Source organism: Sceloporus occidentalis, unplaced genomic scaffold (genome assembly GCF_023333645.1).
Source record: "Sceloporus occidentalis isolate IW3139 unplaced genomic scaffold, rSceOcc1.0.p SCAF_6, whole genome shotgun sequence".
NCBI lineage: Eukaryota > Metazoa > Chordata > Lepidosauria > Squamata > Phrynosomatidae > Sceloporus > Sceloporus occidentalis.
In genome coordinates, this window is record NW_028316986.1 from 19602635 (window position 1) to 19615360 (window position 12726).

The 12726-nt window shown below is 39.8% G+C and overlaps 1 protein-coding gene across 1 annotated transcript in view; it reads right to left on the reverse strand.

The window, feature by feature from the left end:
* LOC149310456 (DNA mismatch repair protein Msh2-like) overlaps positions 1 to 12726 on the reverse strand; it is a 94553-nt gene that overhangs the window by 21819 nt on the left and 60008 nt on the right. The window contains exons 9-11 of the mRNA XM_089528977.1: positions 2743 to 2866; positions 772 to 922; positions 544 to 641 (exon numbers count right to left, since the gene is read on the reverse strand). Of these exons, the coding sequence (XP_089385103.1) occupies positions 544 to 641; positions 772 to 922; positions 2743 to 2866 (373 nt within the window). The remainder of the gene's footprint in view (positions 1 to 543; positions 642 to 771; positions 923 to 2742; positions 2867 to 12726) is intronic.

Genomic DNA, 12726 nt, shown 5'->3' on the forward strand with positions numbered 1-12726 from the left:
TTAACCTGTACACATATTGTTGTTATCTACAAAATGCTTTCCATAATTAATGAGCCTGTGAAATGGCTCATAGAAGCAACACGTTAGACATAATTGTGTTATTTGTGACAAGTTACTTTGCTGGACTAGAGTAACAAAGGCAAAATGACATTCCTTTCACAGAAAATGATAACTTGTTATTTTTTTTCTGTTTGCTTAGTGAGCATTTGGAAATATCCCCCCTCCCATTTTACGTGATTGTTTTAATTATTTAATTAAATATTAGATGGACCTGTTTTCTCAAGTAAAGAGAAACAAAACCAATTAATATAATGGATTACCAAAATAACCTCACATTAACAGCAATGAGTTACACAATGAATTACTTTAAAAGGTAATTTTCCATGTTCTAATATTTTGATCTCATAACGAGATAATCTGGGCTGAGATTATGACAACTGGCATATACCACTCATCCCCAATTAGGCATGTCACGATTTATATGGAAAGGGCTACTGTGTCTTGGAACAGATCTAACAATCTCAAGTCATTTGTCTGCTTTACCTGATGCAACACTGATGATTTCTTTAACGACAACATCCTGCATTTCTTCATACTCCTTTCTATTCTTTATGTATTCCTCATTTATCTCTTTCAGTGCACTGCATGTGAACAAAACAAAATAAGGTTTGCAAACTTCCACAACCTTGCATAATAAGCTTCCATTGATTTTCTTTCACTGGCATTTAGATGTGAAGGCAGGGTTAGAACTGACCTGTACATTTTACATACCTATTGGAGAACTTCACCCCATTCTTCTGTGTTTCCAAGATCTTATATTTGAGATTGTTTCGCAGAACCTTCTCCTCTCTGTAGGTAATTCGAAAGAAATGCCCATATTGTGCATTGCATTCTAATTTGATGCTCTTCCCAGGTTCCAGACCTGTTTCACAGAAAGTCATGGGGGAATAAAATGCATGATTGCTTGTGGCATTATAAACACCCAACTTACATTTTCATTATCTCTACTCAGTGAGTCAAATTTTTCTCTTGGCTGGTTTCTGCTGCTTGATATTGTACCAGGCCACCTGCTGAGAAGTTAACTCACAGTCACAGGCTTGGAACAAGTCCTAAAACCTAGCTAGTGAGATGAGAAAGTCAGGGTAGGTTTTCCCTATACTGGAAGGAATTCTGAAATGTAATAATATACCACCTAAGTTGATTTCAATTGGCAAAGGGGAGGGGAGAACTTCCAATAGAAACATTATAGACATGCATTAAATTAATAGAGCCAATAAGTTTATACAGATGTCTGTCTTTCAACAGACCGCACACAAACCATGAAAGCTAGCTTCTGCAGCCTTAAACTCCCCCTTTAATAATTACATTTTTTCTAAGAAAAGGATTACCAATTTCTCTGGCTCTGTGGCTACTATATACTCCAGCCTTTCCTAAATTTGAGTTCCTCCTGATGTTTCAAACTGCATCTCCCATTAAACGCAACGATTTTGACCAAAGGGCAAAAATAAGCACCTGGCTGTTGGCTGTCCCAGAAAACAGTCCACAGGCTGTAAGTATAACTTTCTGGCCGAGTCCTTTTACAAACTAAAAAGAACTGCTCCACCAAGCACTAAATGCGTCACAGTTTTGTAGCCCTTGTATGTATAATGAGAGAAATGGTTAATATTTGGATTCAACACACAAATAAATAAATAGAAATAAGAAACAAAAAATTAGACTTTAGTTGGGCCTCTAGAATACAAAGGCAGAAACAGTTTTTAAAATACAGTCGCCCCTCCATTTTCGTGAACTTGGAGTCTGCATCCCTCACTCGTTCGTGGGCGGCAAACGGAGGGGGAGAAAATGGGGGGTGCACCACCATTCAAGCCAAGGGGGTTTGAATATTTGTGATTTTCTGTTTTCACAGGGGGGTCTGGAATGGATTCCCTGCGAAAATGGAGGGGCAATTGTACACACCACACATACACCCCCCATAAAAGAGTTTTTGGACTCCAGGGCAGTGCTGAGCTATATGTGAGACATAGTTTTCTAAGTACCAAAGTACCAACCTGTATTACTCAATTATTGACAGCTTCAGTACAAAACTATAATCAGGCCCCCACGTTCGCAGAGGTTGGGGCACAGCTCCCCACAAAAGTGGGGAACCACATATATAAATAAATAAAAATTGCAAAAATATATATAGCTTCAGAGAATACTTCCCTAAGAAACTCTAGGTCCTCCAGTACAACTCTATGGTCAACGTCCAGCAGAGGTTGATTACAGAATCACACTGGAGGATCTAGAGGTTCCTACAAAGAACATATTTATCAAATCTGTGAACAAATGTAGGGGAGAGGGAAGACCTCCTATCTCTTTTTTTTAAAAGTAACTTTCCAAATTCTGATTATAAGGCAGGTTTCCTCGTTTCAAGGCTCTACAGACCTGCTGGACTGTTATCCCCATCCAATGGCAAATATCTGGTTCTCTTTTGCGACTACACAATATTGAGGAAAATTATAAGTGGTGGCAAAAGATCTTGCAAGCCAACTCAGCTGCCTTTCCTTTTGTTGTCAAAAACTATTCAATAAACTTCCAAGAACAAATTTTTAAAAATGGCACAAGTGTAGTGCTGTATTTTAAGCTGTGAGACTATGAAGCATTCTTGAACATCAAAAGGCTGATTACAAGTGACTTTGCAAATCAAAAGCAACAACTTGAAAAGCACTCTTAGTGAAAAAAGAAAATCTTTTCTCAACATACTCAGCTCTTTGGCTGCAGTCTTCAGCACACCCTGCATTTTCCCCTCTAACTTGTCCATATTCTCCCTTAGCTCAGCGAGATTTGGATCAATTGAAGATTTCACAAGATATTCATGGCTCTCCACCTGGGATACAAAGAGAAAAACATTCCAAAGAGATTTTAAAACAGTCTCCACAAATCTACAGTTACATTTATTTTGCAATAGTAAAGCAATTCTAATTCAACAGAAAAACTTAAAACCAGCTCATTTAGCACAATTAACACATGTGACAGATTAAGACTTCAACTCATTTAACCAAACAAATAATTTGTGAAATATTTGTCATGTTAATAGAATTTTGCCTTTTACAGGCCTAATTGCCAGTTTTGGTAAGAAACATATGGTTAAGCTTTGCGATATGGAACCACAAAGCATGCTCCTGAATGTTCCCTCACATAAACCTCAATCATATTAATACATCAATGGGCTAAGTAAAAACCTTCCAAATAAGTATGCTCATGAAAGCCGGAGTGGGCTACCCTGTGACATATCACACTCCATCTTGGAAACAGGACATTTTGGGATACAAGCTCAAATTCCCCAGAGCTACTCTTGGATGAACATCTCCTAGTACTACCAATCAAATAGCATTGTGCAGTTATTTCAGTTTATCCTCCTTAATGGATTTTCTTGTGATAAGAACCAATTATTGTATATAACTGTGTACGAGTCGCCCTCATGTGTAAGTCGAGGGAAGGTTTCAGGGTCAAAATCATGGATTTTGATATGATTTGTGGTAAATTGAGTGTAAAACGTAGGGCGCTATAAAAAGGATGGAAAGGGGAGAACACCACTTCCGTCCCTCCTTCTCCGGACCTCTCCTGACTACCTAACACCACTTTCCAACTGCTAGAGGAGAGGTTTTAACATTGGGTCAGGGAGGAAAAGAACTGGAGTTAAATGGGGTGTTTCTTTGATGGGAAGAGAAGGCTTTTAGATTGGACTGAGAACGTCTTTCACACACACACTCCTACCTCAAGGAACAAAGTGTAGGGTATCAGATGGTGCTTGTTTTAGGTCTTTTCTAAGCAGTATTAGTGTACTGACCCAGGATTTTAGGGTCACTTTTGAGACATACATTTCTTGATTTATAGTTGAGTATATATAGTAATAAACAGATTATGGACTGTGACAAAAATCTGGATCTCCTGCAAAATCCTGTGTATGAAGAAAGATTTCCCCCCCAATAATAGCCTCACCTGGAAACACCCTAAATGTAGGGATCTTCTTTATGTGAAGGATTTTTTTAAAAAAAAAAATCCTATATGCAAGCTGAAGTTGCAAAATCCAGGAAAAAGTCTACAGTGTGACTTTGTTAAACATTTAGCTCAGACTCACAAATTATTCCCACCATGTCTCTTATATCCCAGTCAACCTAAATCTAAATTTAAACTATGAGGGGAAGGGGCTGAGATTCAAATTAAGGTCTTTCAAATTCACTCTCTTTACCACTGCACTACAACAACCACCTCATCCCAAAAAGGTAGTTTTTAATCAGAATGAGATAAAGCATTTTATGGACTACACTTCTCTTTTCCATAGACTGGCAGAACATCTGTTACAACAAATGCAGTACTTTGTGGCCTAATGCATTCCTGGTATAGCTTTGGGTGATAAAAATTCAAGGGATCCTTGGCAAAAGGACCTCTTAAAGCATACTCCAGATCAGTTGGGTTCCCTGAACTGCTAAATGACAACAGAAAGTAGAAGGGCTCTGATCAAAAAGTAACCAGGTCTTTAAGGCACATCATATCCGTTCCACAGCCTGATATGAGAGCCAACATGGTGTAGTGATTTAAGCATTGCACTATGACTCTGGAGACCAGGGTTCAAATCCCTACTTAACCATGGAAACACACTGGATGAGCTTGGACATGTCACACTCTCTCAGACTCAGGAAAAGGCAATGGCAAACCCTCTTTGAACAAAGCTTGCCAAGAAAACCCCATGATAGGCTCATCTTAGGGTCGCCATAAGTCGGAAATGACTTAAAGGCACACAACAAAACAACCCTGATATAGTGTCTCTCTAGGATGTTGTTGTGTGCCTTCAAGTTTATTTCCAACTTATGGCAACCCTAAGGTGAGCCTATCATGGGACTTTCTTGGCAAGTTTCATCAGAGGGGGTTTGTCATTGCCATCTTCTGAGGTTGAGAGTGCATGACTTGCCCAAGATCACCCAGTGGGTTTACACTGCTGAGCCAGGATTAAAATGTTGGTCTCTAGAGTTGTAGTCCTACATTCAAACCACTACGCTTTCCACTACACCATGGAGAATTTAAGACCTAGCTTTCTAATGTTAATCAGAGTACTGAGGAGAAATATTTAAAAGGGAATTAGGAACAGCTTTAGTGACGGGTTTTGCCAGATTGTTGGGAGATCCAGAAACTATCCAGGAATGCCATGTAGCTATGTATTTGTATATTTATTTAATTTATATTCCACTTTTCTCCCAATGTGGGACCCAATGCAGCTTACAATAGAAATTAAAACAAAATAGAGCTGAGACAATATATAAAATAAAGGTTTTAAAGACCTCCTCCAAAGACTGTAAGACTTGGGCAGGTTCATATAGGTCTGTGGTCCAGATAAGTCATAACTAGCACTCTGAATTGTGCACAGAAACAGAGCAGTAACCAGTGAAATAGCTGCAACAAGAGAGTTAGACATTCCCTGCAATTAGCCCCAGTCAGTACTCTTGTCCACAGTATTTTGGACCCAAAGAAATTTCCAAAGAGTTTCCAAGACAACCATACATAACGTGTTACAGTAATCATAACAAGCTGTAATAGAGACATGTTTTACAATGGCAAGATCTGACTTCTCCAAGAACAGGTGCAGCTGGTGCACTAGATTTAACTGTACAAATGCAGTCCTACCCACTGCTGAAACTGGGTATCCAGGGTGAGGGTTGAGAGCGGATGTGTACTCAAATTATAAGCCTGAAATTTCAGGGGGGTGTAACCCCCTCCAACACAGGCTGCATTCCCTCGTCTGTCTTTCAAATGACAAAGAGTCTTGTCTTGATTAAGCTTCAAATTTCGGTTTCAGTAAGCTTCACCTAGTAGCTTCATTTGAGGCCAGGACTGCTACAAACCACAGAGAACTAATGAAGACCCCCAAGTATAAAGGAAATTAAGCAAAATTTTGAACAACTCAGTTTATACTATGCATACTGCTTCTTTCACTTGACCGCAAAAAACACTGCAGTAGATTTTGAACTCCCTTCATTGTATGTCCTGCTATCCTGCATGTCCTGCATTGCACCTCCTGCTCCATATCATGCAGGTATGAAACATTTCACAAAATGGAAAGTAGAGTTCACCAAAATGTTACAAGGAAGGGTTTGGTACTGGAATTTCAAATTACAGTAGTCTCAACGTCACCAGTTTGGGAAATACTAAAAACGTTGATGAGGATTTTTTTTTTTTTAACATCAACTACTGTAGTCCCTATCTTGCAGCAATCATGTGTGGCATTTTTTTTTCTGCTGCCTTCTACTGATTTACCCATGATTACCACTAATATTGAAAGTCAGTGTGGTGCGGTGGCTTGAGTGTTGGACTATGACTCTGGAGATGAGGGTTTGAATCCTATCTCAGCCATGTAAACCCTGCTGGAAAATCTTGGGCAAGTCAGACTCTCTCAGCCTCGGAGGATGGCAATGACGAACCCCCTCTAAATAAATCTTGCCAAGAAAATCCTGTGATAGAGTCGCCATTAGTCGGAAACAACTTGAAGGCACGCAACAACAAACCACTAATAAAATCCTCAAGTATTTATGTGATTTTATCTGCTGCAGTGACTAGGGATGGCATCTCTCCTCTGAATGCCTGCCTTGAGTCTGTAATGGGCTGGATGAGGGGGAACAAACTCAAGCTGAATCCAGAGAAAACGGAGGTACTCGTGATAGGCACCCCAAGTCCAGACAGGGAAATTTGCCACCCAGTCCTGGACGGGGTCACACTTCCCCTAAAGGACAAAGTTCGCAGTTTGGGAGTCCTCCTGGACTCATCCCTACAGTTATCATCTCAAGTAGATGCGATGGCCAGGAGTGCTTGGTACCAGCTTCAGCTGATACGCCAACTGCGCCCATCTGGACAGAAAGGACCTTGAAACTATAGTACACGCACTGGTAACATCTCGTTTAGATTACTGTAATGCGCTCTAAATGGGGCTACCTTTGTACCAAGTTCGGACGCTTCAGCTAGTCCAAAATGCCGCAGCCAGATTGGTCACTGGTACCTCAAGGTCAGACCACATAACATCTGTACTAAAATCCTTACACTGGCTGCCAATTAGCTTCCGGGCCCAATACAAAGTGTTGGTGATCACCTTTAAAGCCCTATATGGCTTGGGCCCAAGTTACTTAAGGGAACGCTTCTCCCGACATAATCCGCCCCGCACTCTCAGAACATCTGGGAAGAACCTACTTGAACACCCCAAGGTGAGATTAACATCTACTCACCAGAGAGCATTTTTGGCTAGGGCCTTAACGATTTGGAACAACCTTCCGGAAAAGTTGAGACTCATTCCCATCTTGGATGCCTTCAAAAAGTCGCTGAAAACATACCTCTTCCGGCAAGCGTACCCCCCTGATCTTTTATAGATTCAACAAGTTCGCTACCTCCTGATTAGGAGTCTACCTTAGGCTGTGATAAATTTTTTTACTGTACCAATTGTTTTTAGATGAGATATGTTTTATATTGTGATTTTAAATAACTGTTATTAGTATCATTGTGTTTGTATAATTCTGTTGTAATCCTGCCTCGATCCATCGGGAGAGGCGGGACAATATAAGTAAAACTTATTGTTGTTGTTGTTGTTGTTATCTGATTACATGGTACAAGCTGACTTAGGCGTATGAAAACACAGAAATATATAATATACAATGGGCCTTTGGTATCTGCTGGGGTTTGGCTCCAGGAACTCCCTGGATACCAAAATCTATGAATGCTCAAATCCAATGACATAGTAAAATGGAGTTCCTTATATAAAATAGCAAAATCAAGATTTGCTTTTTGGAATGTATGTATTTTTGAATATTTTCAAGCTGTGGATGCTTGAATCCAAGGATAAAAAAATCCATGGATACGGAGGGTTGGCTGTATAGGAATGTAGCATTTATAAATACATAATGTGTGTGTGTGTGTGTGTGTGTGTGTGTGTGTGTGTGTGTGTAATAGGGACTCAACAAAACCCTACAACCTATTTCCTAACAGTCAGTACAGTCTCCCTCAAATCATGCTGACATTGTGGTGTGGGGAAACAAGAAAACAGGACTTGATGCCTGAAGTGACTGAAGTTTCAGGGAAAGCAACAGGATGAGCTCTCCACATCCCTTATTACCAACTTGCACTATGGGATGTTGATGCTGCACAGTCTGACCTAGCTGCCAATCAGCTGAGCCCCAGGTCCTCACTGGCATGGTGCTCTCTTGCTATTCTGCAGTCAGCCCTTCTCAAAACCCTCTTAACTGATTACTGGTGGCTCTGCTAGGAATACAAAAAAATTCCTGACCAGGGTCCAGGCCATCGTCTGTACTGGTCTAGCCAGACATCTGCTCAAGCTTTAAGCAGGGCTTTATTTGTATCCCTAGTTAATAGCTGATGGGCCTCCCAATTTATCTGTTTCTCCTGTCACTGACATCTCAGCTAATGCTTGGCACCCTGCTGACATGCTTTCTAGAAAAAGCTTTCTAGGCTTTCTTGCCTTGTTTAGTTTATGATGCTGCTTTCAGCTACTGTTAGTTCTGTTGCTAATTTGGTTTTTAGGCTGAATTTTATTGTGTCTTTATGGCTATCATGCGCAATACGGATGTTGTGTCCAGGTACAAAGAGGCAGGGTATAAATGATGAAAAATAAATAAGCAAGGGGTCATTCTACACTGCTTTGGTCTCATGTGACTCCTGTTGCCTGACATATATGAGATGACCCAAGCTTCACTCAACATTAGCCTCTCCCTCTTCCCAGGATTTGGGAAAAGGGAGGGAAGAGCATCTGCAGCATCATAGGCAAAAAGTGCAGATGTTTTGTTGCTAAAGAGGGAAGAAACAAATCCACAGGTGGTGGCGGCGACCATGGTTCTATCATTTTCTTAAGAAAGTATGTAAATCTCTACTTTTTACGTTATCACTTACAAGAATGAAGAATTTCAAATTTTCCCCAGTGGGAGAGATGTACATATGCGATGTTGTATTGCTTTATTTATTGCATTTTGTTAAAATATCATTTGTGCAAAAAACTCTGCTTTTGGATAATAAGCAAGCAGTTTTTTGCAAGCATTCTCATGGCAGCAAACCCAATGCTTTTTGCACCAACAAAATTTTGCAACAAGTCACAAAAATATGAAAAATCACATGATGCCTAACCTAGCCACTTTGGGAAGCAGCATATTGGTTCAAATGTACCTTTCCCTCTCCTTGGGAGGCAGTAGGGCTCTTCTTGTGGTGTTCCTACTTGGAAACTATGCTTGCATTTCCATTAACAAAATGCCACTGCAGATCCAAAACAGAAAGCGGGCGCCCTCCTGGGGGGTTCCCTTCTGCTTGGAAGAGGATTTGTGAAAAGATGCAGCTGTTCCTGTGATCATTTTGTTATAGTGATGTTCTCACATTTACCCAATAGGGACACATTAGCAAAAGAGAGGCTGAGACCAAAGCAACAGCCTACTTAATTCCTTAAAATGCCAGAAGCACTGTCTAGTAGAGAGGTACATAAAATAAACTAACCATTTAAAAAGTTTATTAACCTGCTCAGCCATTGTGTGTTTAGTGGAAATTCACAAGGTAGTTTCAGCAGGAAAAGTCAAGCTACCTACCAGGGAAGAATTGTTCCTTGCATTTGAGACAAATGTATGCAGAAGGCTGAACCTTCATAGTAGGAAAAGGAGCAAGACTGAAGAGTTATCAGACTGGCCAAACAGCAGCATATGGAAATATCTAAAACAAAACTTTGAAGTTCATAAAGTCCAGGTTCTGTGACCCAAAGCTTGTAAGTGCCACAACCAGTAGGCTGAGAAAGTGAAAAGCGAATGAAATGATCCACCAGGATACCATGATGCTCACCTTAGGCTTGAAAAGCAGAAAAAACTTGGTTTTTTAAATTAATTAATTAATTAAACCTAGAAACAGAAATGCAAGGAATTTTATTCACCAGAGATGGCTGAAACACAGAGCTATGGTAAACAATACTAAGATCTCCCAACTAGCCAAGCAAGGAACCAAGCATTAAAGATACCCAACTAATACAATATATAAATATAACATTCCTACGTATCTTTGTCATTACTTTTATTTTATCTTATTGTCTAAGGTTGCATTCATGCTGCCGGAACTTCAGAGAGCTAAACCTGCACCCTATATCCCTAAATGCCACTTCCACACCACTTGTGGGAACCTCCAATTATCCCAAAAGGCTAATCATGATCTTTGGGACCCCAACAGGGCATTTTAACCCAATCTGGAAACCCTGATCTTTTTAAAAACCAAAGGTGACCATTTCTGATATTATTATTACTACTACTCTTACTACTAGTACTATTATGAGCTTGCAGGGACCTAAAACAAGGCAAAAGACAAAAGGGATAAAATGCCCCATTACTCTTGATAAATAGCAGTAATGATAATTTTTGAAGTGGGGGGGGGGGGAATGGGCTACAGTGAATGTCCTGGAAAGGACTCATAAGATACATAGGCTTTACCTACTGTTCACATAAAGTATCCTGCCCATATGTGATGGGTTAAAGTGCTATCTAAAGGGATTCTAAGTTATAGGCTGCATTTTCACAGCAGAAATAATCCAGATAGAAACCATTTTAACTGCCATGGCTCAATGCTATGGAATTCTGGGAACTGTAGTTTTGTGAGAGTTTTAGCCTTAGCTGACAGAGAGCTCGGGTGCCATTTTAAACTAAAATTCCCGGAATTACATAGCATTGGGCCACAGCAGTTAAAGTGGTGTCGACCTGGATTATTTCTATTGTGCGGCTGCAGCCATAGAAAGCAATTCTGAACTTTTGAAAAATCCACATAATGTGTTTGTGCAAGAAAAATAAAGAAAGATTCTTCCACTAAATCCATCTCCAGCATTTTCTTTTAGGAAAAATAATCCTTAACTTCATGTTAGCTAGGCAATTTCACAGTTTTGGGGGAAGGGACTTAGTACCATTTGGAGGCTTCATTTTCCCTAATGATGTGGTTTTACATTATGTTTTTACTTTTTAAAAACTTTTTATTTCTATTTTAATCTTAGATATTGCTTTGATCTTTGATCTTGAGTCTATTTTACTTTTTATTCAATATTATCATAAACTTCCTTCAGTCCATTTTCAAGAGAAAGTCAGGATACAAATCCAATAAACACCCCTTCCATTTTTGGCAAACTCTGCATTCAAAATGTACTTTCAAAGTAGCCATCGCATCAGGAAAATGGATTTTATATGGATCCAGCTAAAAAAGTCAGGTGGGGGAGAGAAAGAACTTCACTTTGACCAAAAGCTTTGGAGAAATGGAAACATTAATAACAGAGAAGTATTTTTTGTATCTTGTCTGCTCCTTTCCTTCACTCTCAAGTCTAGGAAGATTTTTAAATATATATATCTACATCTACATTTATCTCTAAATCTAGATATATTATTTTAAAAATCCTCAAAGGCTTGACAGTGGATAGATAGATAGATAGATAGATAGTAGTATGAAATCGTGTCAAAGATTTATGTACTCTCTGTGTTGAACCATACCATAGTCTAACCTGCACTGCAGCAAAGAAAAGCCATTGAGAACCTGCAGGAAGAAGGGAGGGGGGGATGAAGCTTTGTGATCAGACTGCATTGTCAGCTCCTATAGAGGAAATCCTGAATGCTAAGAGGACCAGAAACGGCATCGCACAATCCAAAGTTTCCTTAAAAAAGAAATCAGTTGCTAACGGAGGTAAAGATCTTTCCATCACCTTTCTCTTGGGCATATCTAAGCTGAATGCAGAGCATATAAATTCCCTTTCTCGTCCTTCTGTGAATGCCTCCCTCCTTCTTTGGGACTACAGCTTCACAGCAGGGAACATGCTCTGCATGCAGATGCTACTTGGCTCAAGGCTTCCTGTCACCAGTTAAGAGTATCTCAGGACATGAGACCCCAACCTTGGACTACTGTTACCAGTCAGAGAAAACTACAAGGACTCAACAATCTGATGGTCTCTCTGTCTTAACTGATTGTTTGGATACTGCTATATTTTAATTATCTTTGTTTCTTTCCCATACTCTGACCTTTCTTCCAATCCTGTAAACTACACAGCACATTAGTAACCTAAATAATTAAAATGATAAATAATATAATGCAGCTTCATCAGTTTGTTATGCAACAACAGAAGACTGCCAGCCCAATTCTGGTGTCTATCTGTGACTGTGAACCAGCCGACACAGCTAGCGGCCACAGCTAGCGGCCTTCTCAGAGCTCAGAACAATGGCTTTTTCAGGACTATAACTCCCAGAACCACTCAGACATCAGGACTTGTGGCAATAATGTGTGGGTTATTCTGGAAGCTATAATACAAAAAGCTATTTTCCCACCTCTGGTCCTTTCAGAGCTTTTGCTGAGGAAAGAAAATCATAATTAGATGTGTGTTTCTATGCTGCCTAACCTCTTCTTTCTCCTACTCTGACAGCAAGACACATCCTGATAGTAAGGGGAAATGCGGCTAGTCAAAATACCAGCCAATCTCAGGATCAATTTATATTATTATGAGAAATGCATGAATGTTATAGATCAAGAAATAACCAAACAATTGGCACAGTTCATTCCTGAAAGCTGTTTATGCCCCACAAAATGCACACGCCTTTGAAAGCTCTGCTGTAATATAAGCTGCCCCAACATCATTCAACAGTTCTAAAATGCCAGGGCCACACATCTCAGGATATATTCCCCTTCACTGCAGATTAATAATAATAA